Raw genomic sequence first — 18,916 nt, forward strand, 5'->3', positions numbered from 1 at the left:
CCACAAAACTGCCATTACTTGAAATATCCATTATAGTTACTTTGTATCAAACTTTTGGACTTGTAGCTGATCCAGAGAAGATATGATTGATGTGGTAATAAAATAGCATCAAGAAACATATTGAATTAGGAATATTTCTGACAGAGCACGTATGTTCCTGCCTAAAGAGAGATTGGACCTTCATCCCCACCTTCATAGGACCGAGGTAGAAGCTACTTAACACTACTGGAATAAATGGTTTGGGTGAAATTCCTGGTAGTGTTCTGATTTCAACGCAATTGGTCAGTACCCAGAAGAGCCCAGCCATGACCCAGTGGGTGATTCCAAGTCCTTCTCTGCCTCAAAGCTTCTACCTGTTTTTCCAAGTTGTACTTTCTTCTCTTGGCACAGTGTCTGATGAGAGTCTACAGATTTATTAATTTTCTGCCAAACCCTCCTCAGAATTTTCCACTTTAGAAATACTTAGGCAACAACCACAACTTATTATTCAGTATTGTGATTATTTCATGTTCTTACCCTGAAAAATTCTAGCTCACATTTCATTCCAGATCTCAGTAACCATGTTTCTTCTTTCACCCAAATTATTTACCTGAGCTGTTCACTGCCTTTAACCTAGCAGTAGGAACAACCCTGTGGTTGAGTATTTGAGTCCTGATCATAATTTCAATCCTGTTCCAAGCTTTATAAGTTTGATGTGGTTTGAGAGAAAAATCTGATAATGTAAGGGCTTTAAGTAAATCTTTTAGCCTTAGGTCATTGTTTTATTTGCCCATTTATTTAATAAACTAGTCTCTGCTTGTTTACTGTAGCCCTAGAGATAAAGAAAGACAAAAATAATAAAAATAATAATTAATGTGATAAATGTTTTAACGTAGCTCAGTGTGATGTGCTTTTGCAGAGCACACAAGAAAAGGGGACCAAGTACAGAAAGGACAGGTGGGGGAAAGAGTGCCCAGGCACCCGGTCCTTAACATTAGGATCTGAAAAGAAATGGGTTGTATAAATATCAGCTGGTAATTCTAAAGCCAACAAATGATGTCTTGTGGCCTTTGATTGATTCATCATTTATCTTAATTAGTTGTCCTTTTTTTTTTTTAAATCTTTCAGTGATTCCTGAAATAGTTCCCAGAACCATTAAACCCACTGTGTCTAGTGAAGTAGATGTTTCAGAAACAACACTAGGTAATTCTAAGAACTTTTTTTCCCCCTTAAATAAAAAGACTGTTGCAAAAATCTCCCAACCTTCATAGAAAAGTAAGCACAATGCTTTAGCCTGCCCCTCCCTCCCTTCCCCCTCCCCACTGTTCCTCTCTTTCTCGTTTACCCTATTTCCTGGCAGTTACTTTCCCATTTCTTAGGCCATTTCTTTCCAAGATGTAACACATGCCTTGATCTTATGACTGATCTTCTAGGCAGAGCTGGATGCTAGATGCTAATTGCATGCCCTTTTAAAGCTGTCTCTTGGGTTGGATATGCAGAATACCATCTTTCAACCTCCAACTTTGGAAGGGTGGGAAAAGCCTGCAAGTCTTGACCGTCCGCACCTTCTGCTCAGATTGGCTTTTGGAAGTCTTTTGCATACTGAACTCAGGAAGAATCCTCCAGAGTCCTCCTATTTAATAAGAATTTCATGTCACTCATATTTGCTATTTTTTCCCAAGAGAATCTAACTTGCTTGTTTGTTCTCTTCCCCTGAAGAATTTCATTCTGCACTTGTAATGTTGATATTCTGAAAGTACATCCTTCAAATTTTAACAGCTATGTAACTCTTCCAGGTTTGAAAGTCAGTTCACCTCTTGCCATATGAAGCATCAACTGCTTTTGCACTTGAGTGTTGTGAAGGTTGCTGTGCATGATCATGGTGAAGCAAAATCAGGTCATGACTCAAGGTGTTGCTAACTGCATTCTTCTTTATTGCAGTTCTCAGTGAAAGGACTCCAGAAGCATTGCAAACTATTCTAATGCCTAAGTTTGAATTGCCCCTGAGCACTCTAGGTAAAAATGATTAAACACTGCACTTTTATTATTTATTACCTTGGACATTTTATGCATGCTTGATATAAATCCTTAGGTTATTACATACAAATTCATCTCCCTAGAAGGAAGAACAAATTGTTTATAGAACCATGAGTTCCTCAACACCCAAGCCCTTAAATGTGCTAAAAATCTGTATAATTTTGAATCCTAAAGAGACCCTTCGTATGATAAATGCATTGGTGTATTTTTTTTTCTTTTTAGTGGTCACATTTTCATGTTTGATTCTTTCACTCATAGTCATTTAATTGAACAAATTGAATTTTCTGCACAGTTGTTTTTACTCAATTGTCTCTCTTGATAGACTAGATATATTTCTACAGACTCCTTAGAATTTCTTAGGATTAATTGCTTAGAATTTCTTTATGAGTGCAATATTTTAAAAGATGAAGTAACATATATATAAAACCACATAGGTACAAAAATTACCTTTAAAAGCTATCAGGTAGATATTTTCTAATTCAAATGTATTTGGTGCTTAGTTTAAAATTAAATGAAGCTGGGTGTGGTGGCGCATGCCTGCAATCCCAGTGGTTCAGGAGGCAGATGCAGGAGGATCATGAGTTTAAAGTCAGCCTCAGCAGTTTAGCGTGGCGCAAAGCAACTCAGTGAGATCCTGTCTCTAATAAAATGCAAAATAGGGCTAGAATGTGGTTCAGTGGTCAAGTGCCCCTGAGTTCAATCCCCAGGGCCAAAAAAAAAAAACAAATTAAATATACCTGAGAGCACATACAAGCATAGCTTATATACCTCAGATATACTGGCTTAACTATAAAAAATTGGAAAAGAAATATTATGTTACTGTGCATTTAAACACAAAAGTAAGAAAGATTCATCATTTGACATGAAATCATTCCTGTTGTGTTTACTGATTTTGCAAGCTGGAAATTTTGAAAGTCTCTTCTCTTATTTGCACCTCTAGTCATAACTGTCCTGTGTGTTTCATTACAGCTCCAAAAAGTCTTCCAGATTTTCCTGAGGCAAAAACACCCTTCCCTTTTGAGAAACCACAGGGTACTTTTGGTAATAAATGTACCTTATATTTGATGTTTAGAATGTGGGTGGTGGACTGGGAATGAATCCCAGTGGCAGGATACTTACCTGGCATGCATGAGGGCTTTGCATTGCTTATTCTGTAGGACACATTTATTGGGTCCTATCTCTGCAAACCTCGATGAACTAATTAATTCTGTTAACTCAGGCAAAAAAGTCATTTCTTTGACAAAAAAAAGAAAAGAGAAGAAAAAATATCCTATTTGATTAGATTTTTTCACATTCAGTAAAAATTATCAGTCTATTTATTTGATGCAATTCAGTTGCTTAGTTTTCTGTGCTTAAAAATGTTGAGAGTGTGGTCTGAAGCTCTCGTCTCTCCCTAGCCACTGATCACATGCTGTATGGATGGGCATATATTGATTTCTTCTCAATACTTAATGACTTTTAATGCAGTCTTATGGTGGCCACATCACCATTCCAATAAACTATTGCTGTCCTTTTTCTCTTTAAAACAAATACTCAGGAAATTCTATTTCTTTCCAATATAGCTTCAAGTGAAAAGCCATGGATGGTGCCTACAGCTAAACCATCTGAAGATTCCAAAGTTGTACAGCCTCAAACTGGTAATTGCATCCTTTTAAAAAAAAATAATAATCTTATTTTTTATAGGTTACTTAACTGATTACCTATATATTTTGTGGCAAATGGAAAACCTGTAATATATTCCTAATATTTATATGAATCACATTTTTCCCAATATAAAAACCAAATGGTTTTATACTTGTTTCAAAGATATATGTTTTAATTTCTGGACACATTATTAGGAGTCTGGCTAGAATGAACTATGAATTGCCCCACTGGTTTTCTAGAGATCTCTTTAGTGACATGAGAGCAGTAACAATAAAGTGCATCATGTTAAATCATGTCTGATTTAGCTGCATGAGCTTAATATTTCCCTTGAAGGTAGATACTTGTTTCATTTTTGGTAAAATAATTCAACAAACTTGAGCTTACTGTGCACAAGCTATTATGCCAAGTTCTAAAATCTGTAAGCACAGCATGATAGAGAGGAAAGCCTGTACTTTTTAGGAGTTAATAGCAGGTCTTACTTTCAGTCCCAGCTCTCCTACTAACTATGTGATTTAGCTATTTTTCTTTACTTTTCTGGGTCTTAGCTACTTTTCTCTTGGGAATTCTTGTGTTCAACCTGTCAAATTGATGAGATAACTTCCCATTCTCAAAAAGTAGATTCTCTTTTTTTTTGGTACTAGGGATTGAACTAGTGGCACTCAACCACTGAGCCACATCCCCAGCACTTTTTTGTATTTTATTTTTAACTCAGGGTCTCACTGAGCACTGAGTTGCTTAGGGCCTCACTAAGTTGCTGAGGTTGGCTTTGAACTTGTGATCTTCCGACCTCACCCTCCCAAGCCTCTGGAATTACATGCGTGTGCCACCGTGCCCAGCTCCATCATTCTTTATTTTAATGCCTAGCAGTCAACTAAAAAAGAGGCTATTCAGCATAAAGAATCATAAGAAAACATCCTTTGTGATTGCTTCATAATTTTTTGTTTTATTTTAATTTTGTGAGCTTCTAATTGTTGTGACTTTATTTTGAATACATGTCATATGAAGCTAGAAGTTTTTGTAATGAAGTTAAATATATCAACATTTTGTGGTATACTCCAGAGTCTAGCAGAATAGTAGGTTTGAGAAAAGATGGAGAATAAGCCCCCAGACACACAGATCTTAGTCAAGTTATCCTTTCTATAGTAAATATAGTAAGTGCAAATTTAGTAAAAGATACACGATGATATCAAATTAAGTGTGTGTGTCTTTACAATCTCCCCATTTTCTCAAGTGGTAACATAGTTAAAAATATCCATGGGTTCCAGCCATTTTGGAAACCTGGGATGGGTCTTTTTAATCCTTGGTGTCCTTAATCACTGACATTAACACTCTAGTACAATTAGCTTAAGTGGGTACAAAAAGAGCTATGCAGCCATCTGAGAGTAAAATCTGGGGGTTCTGAGTGTAGTGTCATATTGAGCCTGTAGTTCACACCAGCCCAACTCCATTCTAGTGACAGAGCAACATTTAGCCTGGGAGCATCTCTGTTGGCCTATCTGCAGCACCATGACAGCCCTGGCTGCGACTCCCACATCCCACCAGAGTGCCAGGTCTCCCAAACCAAATGCTTCAGATCCCTTTCATCTCCTAGCTTTGGGGCTATGACATAGGTGACACAAAATTCTCTTGGGTTTTCCTTAAGCAGCACTTAGTTTTTGGTTTCTCCGATTTTTAAAAAAAGCAAACTGAAACCTCAATGAAACCATTTATGAAATTTTAGAACCTAGAACATGAATTTGTATATAAAGCCTGAGTTGGGCCAACTACCAGGGAGTATGGAGAGCATGTTTGGGAGTAAGTGAAGATTGCAGAGTGATAGAGAAAAATAGATGATATGGGAAATCCCAATAAAGGAAAGGTTGCTTTTACCTTTAGTCCCAGAAGAGGAATATTCTGGTCTTACCTTGAGGGAGTATGGACAACAAAAAATTCAGCTACTTCACATTACCTGGGCAGCCTTAGGCTGTCAGGGAACCCCAACTGTTAATCCCAGCCTTCTCTGGGCACTAAGTTGGGACCTGTCATTGGCTCCAACTATTGTTTAGTAAATGACATTTTTAGGCATGAGCTTTAGCCCCAGAAATTTCCCAGCCTTCCCTTTTGACATTTAATTTGTCTATTCCTGCTACTTATTATGATCCTTGGACCAAAATATTATTGCTGTAAACTCAATTAAAATACAATGGGCTCCACTATAGGTTTATTGAATGAGGATCTGCTATCTAACAATATCCCAGGTGACTTGTATGGCATTCAGATTTGAAATGCACTACCTAATTGTGGTATCCTATAATATTTCACATGGTACAGGCAAGAATCATCAGGAATGGTCAATAACAGAGCATTTTAGGCATAAAATCAATATAAGACTTATTTCTTATAAAGAAATAAAAAATGATTGGGTGATTAAGTATCTTCTTTTTTTTGTTGTTGTTAATGTGCAATGCATCCATATATACTCTAGTAAAAGTATTCTGTGGCAACTTCCTAAGTCATGTTAAATTTCAAGTTAAAAATACATATATACATTATTTGTGATTTTAAGAGTTGATATATTCACATTTCAGCTTTTCTTATTTTTTAATTGATTTTGTGTACATTTGTACATGTATTAAGTTGCTATTTCCCATTTAATTTCAGTACATATGATTATTTTATTTTCTAGTTACTCAGGTAGCTTCCTGATGCAATTGCTTTTAGAATGGGGAGATGGAGACAGTGCTTAAATGGTGGCTCACAAAATCAGTGGCCCCATTTTTAGTTTATCCTATAACAATATATTTTAGCTGATATTAATGACATTATTATAACAACATATATTTTTTTTTCAGTATAATGCTTCTATATTTACTGTCAATTTCTTTTACCCAAAGACCAGCAAAACCCCCGAGGAGGGGAATATATTTAGAATTGTTTAATTATTATGATGACAGAGAACACAAACTATAAGTAACTAGAGGAATTCTTAGAGGATGTTGGAAAAGACTTATTGCAGGAATTTTGCTTATATTAAGTGATTGGCAGAGGGTCCAAGAAAGTAGTTTTGCTCTGATTGGCAGTAAGTATGTACATGAGTATCTTCGTGATTCTTAATTAGAAGGCAAGATAAGCAAAACAAAGCTAAAGGCATGAATGGTAAAACAGCACAAGGTGCCCACATTGGTGAGAATGTGGCAGAGTAAGGCTAAAACTTGTGGTTTGGATACTGTTCATGTTTTCATTTCTGTTCTGTGTTCTGAATGATTACAGCATACTCTTGATTTTCCCTTGATCCATCAAAGTCAGAGTGATCTCATCTAATATTGGTGTTCTTTGAAACTGTTGACATTTGACAGGAGGGCGCCATAACCCACTTGTGAGAGCCAGGCCACCCTGGATTCCCAGGCAACTCTTCTCTGGATCAACCACTATATATGATTTATTATTGTAAAATATATTTTACTTTGGCATTACCATTCTGTATCAAAAAAGCAAGAATGAGAGCTCCAAAAAAATTCTGTACCACTTTTGACACAAAAGACTATTAGAAAATTATTTCATGCTGGTTACTGAAATCCCTGGGTCCTTTAAACAGTTTTTGGCAACAGTGGAATAGGCTATTTGAAGTTTGGAATAGTTCAGGAAATATGATATATATAATCATCAAATATACTATTTTCCTTGTTCAATCTATTTGAACTAAACTTTCACTAGAGCTGTATTGTGCAATTTCATTATTTGGAATTGTATTTTGTATAAATCTTCTATAAAGTATGTTTAAGTAGAGTTGATTGGTGGTGATTTCCTTGGGAAATCTAATTTTCCATAGTGTATATAAAGGAAATCATAAAATGTGTTCTGCATCCCAGAATATAACATTATTTATATATTTTGTATTAAAAGAAACCTAGATTTTAGAATACTTAAGTGCTTATAACAATTATTCAGGAAAAAGTCCATCTTCCTGATGATGCAGTAGAATTGATCCTTTGTTCTATTAGAAGTCCGTCAGCTCACTACATTCTCCTTTGTCATAGGAGTTCTAGAAAAGCTCTCACCTATAGGAATAGGAAAGACAATGGAATGAGTCAGACATAACTTACCTATGTTCCCATATGAATACACAACCAGTGGAACTCCATAGCATGTACAACCACAAGAATGGGATCCTAATTAGAAGAAGTCATACTCCATACATGTATAATATGTCAAAATACATTCTACTGTCACGTATATCTAAAAAGAGGAAATTTAAGAAAAATAGAAAAGGTCTCATCTTCCACCCCCAGATGAATTGTGTACTTGTATGCATGTAATCCACATGCTGTGAGTCATTTATCCACTGGAATCATTTGCATGATGATTTTCTCCTAAGAAATCTGAAGGGATAAGTGTACAGCATCAGACTGGTCCTTCCAAAGTTCCTGAAGCTGCCAGTTATTTTTTTTTTATATTGAGGAGATGCTTGAGGGACTTAGATCTGTCAAGATAGAAGATCAAACGTTAGACTCATTCATTTCTTTCATAGTCTTCTCTTCAGAAAAGTTAAAAGTGAAACAGTGCCATAGAGCTTGCTTTGAATTTTTGAGAACTTTCACAACAGAGAATTAAATGTTCTTCCTGGATCTACATGCCTTCTAGATAGATTAGAAACAATAAATGACCTGTGAGAGACTGGCCAGTCCTTGAAATTTATTCTTACTGTGAATGTGATTACTAATCTACAGAGATTATTTACCAATCTCTTAATCTACAGAGATTATTAACCAATCTCTTTCTCCATCTATAAAAGGGAATAATATATAAATTTTTCATTAGGTGTTTAGTCCTAGAAATAATGCATGAATCAATTAATAGAATAGAGTCTCACATTGACTGCATCCCTTTCCACTAAACTGACCATCCCAAACTTTCTGAATTGCTGCATACAATTATTATAATAATAAAAACAATAAGAGTTTTATTAAATTATTTAATGAAAAAAAGGTAGAAGAGTGAAAAAGACTCAAAGCTTTGGTGGGAAGGGATGCAGTCAAGATCAATGATCTCAAACTCAAAATGATTTCATGTTTGTTTTATCTATAGAAATCTCTCTGCCTCTTCTTCCCTGAAAGTGTTTAGAATTTCTCTCCAAATTTATAGACTTATTTCTAAAACTATTTTTTCCTGGAGTGCCCCCCCCCAAAAAAAAACAAACCCAAAAAACTAGAAGTAGTTTTCTTCCAGAGACTTACCCTGACAGAGGATCAAAATGGATGATGGTCTGCTTTGTCTTTTCATTGCAATTCACTTTGGGAGCTTCCTTTAGGAGGTCATCTCTTACGATTTTCTGTGTTGAATTCTTTCCATATATTGTAGAACTCTAAGAAATTGAAACATGTACTAGAGCTCTATAAATTATTTAAAGACTTGAAATTTGAAGTGATCAGCATACACAAAGAGTGGTACACAGGTTAGGAAGTTTGGCCACAGACTCTACTTTTCAGAGCCGTTGAAAAGAAGTAAACTCTATGTTTGGATCTTACAGCCTGCCCTGTGAGGTGTTGATTAGCACAGATCTAGCCCACCCAACTGGATTAAGCCCTGGAGAGAGAAAAAGTAGGAATGAGTAGTAGTGTTGATGCTTGAAAGCAGGAAAATAGAAGTCAAGCATAGCAGATGGTTTACAGATTCACTGTGGTCTCTTCAAGATTTACAGCCACAGCCTTTGATTTTATTTCACAAACATTTTCTTGCAGGCAATACTTTAACAGATTTCAAGGCCAAGTAGAAAGGTATTTTGTTTTTCCATTAACCAAAGAAAGCAGTATCCATGAATTTAAATAGCACTGAGAATTCTGTGTGGTGGTGTGTTTTTCTCTTCTGGTTACTTGTTGTATTTTTTCATTACTACTTCTTGTCTGTTTTTAGAGTCCTACCTCCAGTAAAGCCACACAAACCCATGGAAGGTATGTGTGTAATGGAGGAGCAGATTTGTATACACACATTTGTGTATCATAATTAAAGGACATGATAATTCCCCAACCTAAGCCAGAAAGTCCTTTCAAAAAGTTTAAACTACCTATCTGTCAAAAATTACCATTAATTAATTTATTTAATGAGTGTTTTGCAGATTGATTTTATTGGGGATCCACCATGTACTGGGCTCTGGAATACATAAACCTAGTGTGTATAATAAATATGACAGACTTTGTACTTTAAAAAGGGTGTGTTGTCTAAGGATTTATGTTTGAAAAGGAAAATATATTACAAAATTATTAACATTCAAGGAATTTAAATGAAATGATAAGTTCTCAATCGTTGGAAATGTTTTGTCTGTGTGAGATCACATTTTCAGAGCACTATCAGGGCGTTTTCATGGTAGGATTTCTATCCATTAGATTTTTAAAGTAAAAATGCACACCAAACAAAATGTGATTAACAAATTGGTCTTAGGAAGTTCTAAAGAAGAATATTTTTTTCTGAAAAAATCTGAAGATAATGGTAAGTTATTACTGTTTTGTTGGTAGCAAGGACTGAACCCAGGGATGCTTAACCACTGAACCACATCCCCAGTCCCCCCCACTTTAAAAAAAAAATTAATTTAAAGACAGGGTCTTGCTAAGTTGCTTATGGTCTCTCTACGTTGCTGGTGCTGGCTTTGAACTTGTGATCCTCCTGCTTCAGCACCCCTACTGCCAGAGACTAGGATTACTGGTGTATACCACTGTACCAGGTCATTACTGCTTTTGTAAGGAAATTAATATCGGTTTTTACAACCTAATGAACTACCTATTTTGTTGCATTAGAATTCTCTAACAACTTTTGGTCTCATGTATGTTCTTTGAATTCAAGATCAAAGATGCTGCTTAGTTTCAAACAGCTGTAACATTTTATCCCCTACAGATAGGTGATAAGTCATAATATATGGGAGTATTCTCTTTACTGTTTATCAATTTTATAGCTGGAGTAGACTTGCAGTAACTAGGCCTAACTGTTTTGTGAATTTTACTTTGGCATAGAGGTACATATAGAAGAGGTTTTATTCTTTTCCTTTTTAAAAATTCTTTTTATTTATATATAACATTAGGATACATTTTGACATGATCACAAAATCATGGAATATAATTTGCTCTAAATCAGTTCCCAGAACTTTCCCCCTCCTCCCTTCCCTCTCCTCCTTCCCCCCTTCTCCCTTCCCCATGCTTTTCTTTTTGTACTAATCTTTCTGTAATTTATTTATAGTTTTTTTTTTTATTAATGTCTTGTGGATGCACTTGATGTTGGGATTCACTGTGCAGTATTCATGTACATACATGGAAAAGTTTAGTCAGATTCATTCCACTCTTCTTCCCTTTTCCCATCCCTCCTTCCTCCTCCTCAATCCCCTTTATCTACTCTACTGATCTCTGTTTTAATGAAATTCCTTCTGCCTTTTCTCCTTTCTCTCTCTCTTCCTTTCTGAGTTTTGAAAAGAAATTAAGCGCTATTGATTTTCAGGGAACTTTTAAAGAGAATTCATTTCAACCCCATCTTCTCCTCGGACAGTTATAACTTCAGAGTCAGAAGATTAACTCGTGGATAAGATGAGGCGGTGAGCTTCTCAAAGCTGTCCAAATTACATAAAACTTGGCATGAGTGGTATTTGTATGTTTTTTAGTATTCTTTTCTTAAGCTCTCAGAAACTACAGAAATAGAAATATCGAACACTAAGTCTTGTGACAGATGTGTTATTTGAATCTGAAGGATGTTGTGAGAAGTCAGATTTCATTTGCTGGAGGATGGTAGGAGAGGGTGTCTGTCCACATCAAATGACTTGAGAGTAACTTGGGGAAAGTTGGCAACCTGGTTTGGAACCTCCAGAATGGTAGAGAGTTGTAAATATGGAAAATAGAGGATGAATAAATTTCATCTCTTAGAACAAAACTATGGACTGTAGGAAAATTGGTCCAATGTCACTAGATGGAAGGGAGATTTGGGAGATAGGATAACATAAAAACAGTAATTGGCATTTTTCAAAAATAGTAATATAAAGTTTAAAAAAGTCAAGCTATCAATAATTGCTTAGCTAGGATAAGAGGGTTAAATACAAGTTGGTAAACTTTTCCTAATTTATTTAGTAGGAGATGGAGATGATATTGCTAGATCCATGACTTTGAACCTGAATTGAAGAAAGTCTAAGACCAGAGACTGATGCCATATTTTTGCCCTTTAAAAGACTATTCATTTTTTTCTGACCCTTTAAAATTGCAACGAGTTTAACTTTTCCATATAATAGATGTATTCTAATATATGTGCATATTTAACTTGCAATATTTTTTTAAAGATTTTGTGAAGAGTAGATTAACCATCATGAATATATTTCCTGGCCTGTTGATATGTTGACAGCACAAGCTGTCCTCTGTTTTCAGACAGTCATACCATCTCATATTATCTTTCTTATGGTTCCTACCAGCAGTGATTCAGAATCATTAAATTGTCACTGAATTACAAGTAACCCCAATGAGTAAATCTTGTGAATTTCCTCCCTTTTGTTTTATTTCTATATAGCAAATTTGAATGGAAAAGGAAAGCAATGTCATCTCCTGTTAGATCCTGCTTTTTCTACTTCTCCATAGTGACAATTCTTTGTGCATAAAAAAGAAAAATCATCTAATGCTGTTTTTACTTGCAGGTTTAGCTTCTATGTTATCCTGAAAATTTTCCCTGCCTTAAAATAATTCAATCTTTAGGTTTAAATGTGTCTCCCTTTCTTTATTTCATATAAAATTGATCTTTAAAGCTGCGTAGACTGTGGAAGGGCTTATGGCTCATGGAGGAACACAAAACAAAAGCTGTCTCTAAGTAAAATGGCAGGAGAGATGGTGCTGCATGGGTCCTGGTTCTGCCATGGAGTGGAAAATGCAGTGAACATGACAATTCTGGTGTGTGTCTGCAACTGTAACACCCCATTATCAAGAAAGTGCAGATAATGCCAACCTCCCATATTTCTCAGGGATATTAATAGGGTTAAAGAAACTGATGTGTGAGAAAGTGCTGTGTAAAGTACTATCCACACGTGAGATATCATGATGGCAACTTTCACTATGCAGAAAGACTAAGCTGTAGACTTTATGCAAATAACTTCAATGTGACTGCCATTTCCTTCTTTAGAAATCTCTCCCTAAGCTGCCATCTGACTTTATTTGTTTATATTCTTTGAAGCACTTGATTTAGAGCTGGCATCACTTCATTATAAACATATAGCACTGTATTCACATCACCCCAGAGCCAGCGCCAAGCCTTGCTATATAAATCCTGCAGCTCAGAGCAAGGCAGCCAAAATCTAACACAGTGGTGGTGATTGCTAACCCAGTAGTGACAAGGCCAGCAGCTGAATGCTTAAATCTGCTTATTCTTACATGGAGCTGTCCTATAGCCAGAATTAAAATATACTATGAAATCTTTCAAAATGAATCAACATTAACGTCTCTTTTGTTTCATTTTTTTTAAAGCAACTTATGATGTTTTCTCAAGTTCTACAACTTCAGATGAGACTGAAATATCAGAGGCCCACACAGGTATACCCAGTCTTTTGGTTATGTCTCCGGATCCCAGGTGTTTGGACAACACTAGGTGGGCTGTCTCTTTTAGTTTATTCAGAGTGAAAAAGTGCATTCTAGAGCTCCAAAAGGGAATAGCAGTTCTGTGTGTCAGGAAGCGAACCTACCCAAGATTCCCACTGACTGTTTCTTTATGTTTATTAGTCAATCAGTTCTGTCACATGAGGGAGCTGCAGATAGATTGGGTTGCCTCTGGGGAAAAGTAAAAGGCCTATTGCTCTCTTGCCTGAAATTATTCTTAAAAAGTTTTAGAGGCTTAGGGGGTTTTCTGTAGAGCAGCGATTCTCAAATGGGGGTGATGTGGCACCCCCTCCCCTACACCACAGACATTGGTGATGTCTAGAGACACATCTGGGAGGAAGTGCCATTGGCATCTAGTGGACAGAGATCAGGGATGCTACCAAACCCCTTCAGTGCACAGAGTGTCTTCCCACAACCAAGAATTATTTCACCCTAATTGTCAGTGCCTAGGTGAGAAATCCTGCCGTAGACAGTCTCTTGTCACTCATTTGTAGACGGTCAGGTGGGTCTCATCTTCGGAATTTACTGCTCCATTTACAGCTAGTCTAAGTCCAAAAGTTCCCTATGGCAGTTATTTATTATGCACCTACTATACCTAAGCACTGTAGGAGATTCAAAGTAAGTCTGGTCTCTGCCAAACGTGTGCCTGGTATTTTCTGTAAGTGTAGTCTTAGCATTATTTGTATCATGACAAATAAAGGTGAAGAATTTTACACAGCAAGAAGACAATGAAACAGAATGCTCAAGTGGGTTCTGTTAACTATAAAACAGAAGGCATAAGTTGAATGTGTAAAACTACTTTTTCATGGTTTCTGATATTTAAGTTCTTTTTTTATATTTTTATTGGTGCATTGTATTTGTACATAATGGTGGGATTTGTTACATATTCGTACATGCACATGATATAACAATATAATTTGGCCATTATTATTAAAGTATGTATGTTTTTTGAAGTGAGCTCATCTTCAGCTCCTGGTGAATCACTGGTTTCAAAGTGTTGGTCAGCAGTCCCTCAAGTGTTCTTGATATTATCCTCATGAGGCATAATTTATTACTCACAAGTTCGTATTTTATTCCTGTGGCTTTCTACTGCTTTTATAAATGTTGACATTTATTCCAACAGCAACAAGTGATCCTATTCTGGATTCTGTCCCACCTAAAACTTCTAGAACTCTTGAGCAGCCAAGGGCAACACTAGGTAATGTTTTTAACAGAAAAAAATGTGCTTTGTTTTCCACCAAAAAAATTCATACTCTATGTGAATGCCTTTCTTCAGAATGACCATTTCATTCCATCACATTTAGTCATTTGTCTCTTTCCTATTTCTGAATAGACGTGTATATGTATTTTTAACACAGGCATCTTTTATATTTCATTTTTCATCCTTCCCCCAACTTCTTCACTGAACTGTGATAGATGGTATTTTCTGCATCCTTAAAGTCATGAAAAGCTTTGAAAACCGCATGGACATCTTCATCATCCACATCATCTCATCTTGTGCATTTGTGGCCTGAATCGTCCTACTTCCATGTGGTGACTCTGCCTAGAATCAGCTACTGAACAACTGTCATTCTAGCTTTTTCCCCCACTTTAAATCATAATTTCATCCATCAGCTTTTAAGACGACATGCATTTCCATCCTTACTCATATATGTGTAGCATGTGCATTGCATGATTCTAAAAGCACGTTGAAATTCTTAAGATGCCTCATTTTAACTGGATTATTTGATGGGATGGGGTGTTTGTACTTTCAGCTGCAAGTGAAACACCATTTGTTCCTCAAAAAATGGAAACCTTTACCAGTCCTGAAATGCAGCCTACAACACCTGGTAACTAATGACATTTGTATAGTGTGTGCTCGAAAGGAACGGGTAGAGTAACAAAAAACAATCATCATGTTGGCCTTTTAAAAATATATTCATGACTAAACATTTCACTTCATTCTCTACCAGGAGATTCTTCAGAGATCCAGTTTGCTAGCCTTAGGATAATCTTCAAATAATTTCCATAATCTCAATGTTTACAGATTTTGAAGTAAAATTTCCTTCCTGTATTTCTTTCAACTTAGTCAACCAGAAAACAGCAGCAGAATCCTAGATGATAATTATTTTAAAATATATTCCCTCATATTGAGCACCTTTAAATATGACTATTTCATTCAGAATGGTCTAAGTGTAAAGAACACCGCGTAGGCTCTGCAATACTGGATATGTGAAGAAAGATACATAAAAGAGAGGAAGCACAACCTACATTTTATCATGGAAAATTATTTAAATGATAGAGTTCATTAATGCCTGGCAAGGATAGTCATGAACTACAAATGGAAGTTCTAAACTTTCCATTTTCTAAATCTAAGATATCTTATTTTGCATCTGTCCTGCTCTCCACTGTTATCGTTTTGAGTTCTTAATTGTACCTTGTGTTCTGAAATGTCTTCAGGGTGCTCACTTTCCAGTACACTTAATTAGACAATACAGCTTCAGTTCTCTTGTAGAATTTTAATTCCTTTAGACCTGGTCAGCACTTAGTACATAATGTTTATAAAGCATGAGATTGGGTATTCTAGGAACACAAAGAAATATAAAATAGCCCTGGCACTCAAGAAGTTTATTAAGCTTACAGACAAAAATCTGACCCTGAAAAATGTCACTTATGAAAGTTATATTCAATCTTCTTCTTTCAGTTCCCCAGCGAACTACATCTACCCCTTCTACACCTAAACGACGCCCTAGACCACAAACACCAAGAACTAAGCCTGGTAAATAAATATCTCTTTAATTTTTAAGGATACTTAATTCCAAATATACCATGTTCATGTCTTTATTATAAAAAAGAAGTTACATGATTCTATAGGACAGTTTCTTTATAAATTTGAAATTAATAATTCAATAATGATACAAAATAAAAATCAAATGTTTCTAATAAGATTTTACTAAGAATTATTTGAATTTTGTGCATGTAAATTTTGGGATAAACCTAGAAACAAGCGCTATTGCCCAGCATTAGAGAATGAGATATGTAGTAGCACTCATCTTTTATTTTATTTATTTATTTATTTTGGTATGGCTCTGTGTTCTAGTGTCTGATAGGCTAATGATTCTCTCTCTCTCTCTCTCTCTCTTTTTTTTTTTTTTTTTGGTGCCTACTAAGTCTTCAGTTTTCCACTAAAGAAATGACTGAAATGGAAATGATGATTCTAGCTTTAAAGTTGCTAATAATCTTGAGACGATAAGACATAACAATGAGAGCAAAACATAGATAATAAAACTTCAGGGACTATAATATTTATATAGAAGCTCCAAGAAAGTTTAAGGTACAGGCCTCAATATATAAATGGAATTTGGATGCAGGAGAAGGAGAGAAACAATGTATGTTGCAGTGCTGAATTTGGGTGGTTCTGGTAGCTTACAACCAGGACATGATATTCTTCACTGTTAAGTAATATACTAAGAATCGTGAAAAACTGGATTTGACCTAATTCTACTTATGTTTATAACATAAATGCAGTTTTATATGAGCTATGCTGTTATAACAGTTTAAAATTTTCTTTCCCCAAACTTTTACCCGTTGTACACTTTGAAATTAACTACTAAATATGGTAGGATTTTTGAAGGGGTCATTCTGCTCCATCTTGGAGAATATTTCATTATCTCTAGGATAATCTATTTTTCTTTTTATCACACACATTTACAAGAAAGAACCATAATCCTGGAACAATTACCTTTACAATTTTTTAAAGACCCTAAACCTAAACAGATAACGCTGGACGATAATGATATGTGCTTAGTGGATCTGTTTTGTCATCTCACCATGGAAAACCCAGTACTTAGATTTTATATGGTGCCTCAGTAGTTATCCTAAATGGCTCATTTGGAGAACACTGAATATCTCATAGACTTCACCAACACCATGACTGTGATGCTTGTGGATAGCTGGTCCGATAGTTGTTGATCTGAACTCAGCACCTAGACATCATCCTGTGCTAGCAGCTGAACCACTGCTGCTTCCTGTCTGCCTTTTCTCTCCCAGTCATTGGTTTGGAAACTGGGTCATAAATACAGTTCTTCATTTTTTTAAGGCCCTCAAGTTCTAGTTCAGAATTCACTGAGAAGAATGACCTTTCATTTTAGGGTTAGTGGGATTCCTTTATGCATCAGTTCATAGCATTGGGCCTATCGTTGAATATTAAATTCGACAATGTGTTTTTTCTACCTGGTGCTGGATGATTTAGATGTACCTGAGAAATAGGAAGAGTGCAAAATAACTAGACTAATTTATTAAAATCATTGTCTTTGCTTTGAGTAATTACTATAACTATTCAGAGGTAGTGTTATATCTAACTCTTGACATGTTTTTCCAAACCAGACAGAAACTTATCAGTATATTCTATCAAGTGTTTCTCTGTGACTGAAACGTAAAATGTTCTCTTAATGGAATATTTCCAAAGTCTTCCAAGATGATGGGTTCATTCCACTTAACATGTATTTGATTTTAAGGTTTTTCTTTTGTGTTTTTAGATACTTAAATGCCTATATATTGATTTGATTATTATTTTTTATTTTTCCACATCTCAGTCTAATACAGTCTATTTCTTTGAAACCTAAAATTCCTCTCATTCCATAAATGACACATACTAAACCTGGTACTTACCCTGAACTTTTTTTATATAAATATTCCCAAAGTGGTTTTGAAATTTTATTTTATGCAGCTCTTTGGAGCAAAGAACTGATTTGTTTGTTAGTCTTCAATATATTTTTTCAAGGAAGGTGCAAAACTGCAATGGAACAATCTCCTCATAAGCAGCCCCTTTGCAATCTTGGCATTGCTCTGAGCTGAGCTGTGGTGGTTGCATTTATGACCAGTGCAGAGAAAACAGAAAGGTAGCACTGGGAGGGATGGAGGACCTCTTGTTTAGGACTAAAAAATAGTTTCCAGTACCAAAGTTGGCTGGGGTTCTGATTGCATTAAATAATAATAGCCTTTCAGCTGAAAGGAGGAAAAGTGTTTCTGTTCTTAAAACTCTGCCTTGTTTGGGGGTTTCTCAATTCTTAAGCTGCAAGACCAGAAAGGGGTTATATTTTTCTTATTCTCTAAGCCTTCTTAATTAGGGCTGATGTCTAAACACTGGCTTCTGTTTACCTCTCAGGAGATTTTAAGGGTGTTTTGCTGAATTAAAAAAAAAAAAGGCAGTTCTTTTGAAGAAAGGGATTCTCTTAAATAAAAACAGAAGTTTTTCTGCTTAAGGATTGTGGAACATATTGAATGACCAAAGTCTTCATGTTTTCTGTCCATCCAAAATTTATACAGCCCTCTTGGATTTTTTTATAAGATTTTCTACAGAAAACATTGTTGTTTTTATTTTCTAAATTTTAAACTTTTAGTTCTGGGAAAAATATATTTCTCACTATAATGTTTAATGGATAATAAACTTACATTTCCATTAATGGGCATGTTTACATAGTAGGATTATTAAAACAAGACATTTTCTGCTTAAGCAGGCATGATTTATTTTTGCAATAAAGTGGATAGGAAGAAAAACGTAACTGCTTACAAAAAGAATTCTCATAAATCCCTTTGGAGAAGCAGATTTCCAGGTGTAGGTGTCAGACTGAAGGAAATCAGGGATTAGGCAAAGGGAGTATAGTTGACCATGCATGAGATCTCTGAGTCAGAGA

General features: G+C 35.6%; 1 protein-coding gene across 12 annotated transcripts in view; it reads left to right on the forward strand.

The window, feature by feature from the left end:
• Abi3bp (ABI family member 3 binding protein) overlaps positions 1 to 18,916 on the forward strand; it is a 238,438-nt gene that overhangs the window by 127,160 nt on the left and 92,362 nt on the right. For 11 of the 12 annotated variants that reach the window (XM_076866958.2, XM_076866959.2, XM_076866960.2 and 8 more), the window contains exons 11-18: positions 1,108 to 1,182; positions 1,921 to 1,995; positions 2,986 to 3,057; positions 3,579 to 3,653; positions 13,113 to 13,178; positions 14,365 to 14,439; positions 14,996 to 15,070; positions 15,925 to 15,999. In XM_076866958.2, coding sequence (XP_076723073.2) covers positions 1,108 to 1,182; positions 1,921 to 1,995; positions 2,986 to 3,057; positions 3,579 to 3,653; positions 13,113 to 13,178; positions 14,365 to 14,439; positions 14,996 to 15,070; positions 15,925 to 15,999 — 588 coding nt within the window. The remainder of the gene's footprint in view (positions 1 to 1,107; positions 1,183 to 1,920; positions 1,996 to 2,985; positions 3,058 to 3,578; positions 3,654 to 13,112; positions 13,179 to 14,364; positions 14,440 to 14,995; positions 15,071 to 15,924; positions 16,000 to 18,916) is intronic. The other variant, XM_076866962.2, reaches the window with a different exon arrangement.

This window comes from Callospermophilus lateralis, chromosome 10, assembly GCF_048772815.1.
Source record: "Callospermophilus lateralis isolate mCalLat2 chromosome 10, mCalLat2.hap1, whole genome shotgun sequence".
NCBI classification, from domain to species: domain Eukaryota; kingdom Metazoa; phylum Chordata; class Mammalia; order Rodentia; family Sciuridae; genus Callospermophilus; species Callospermophilus lateralis.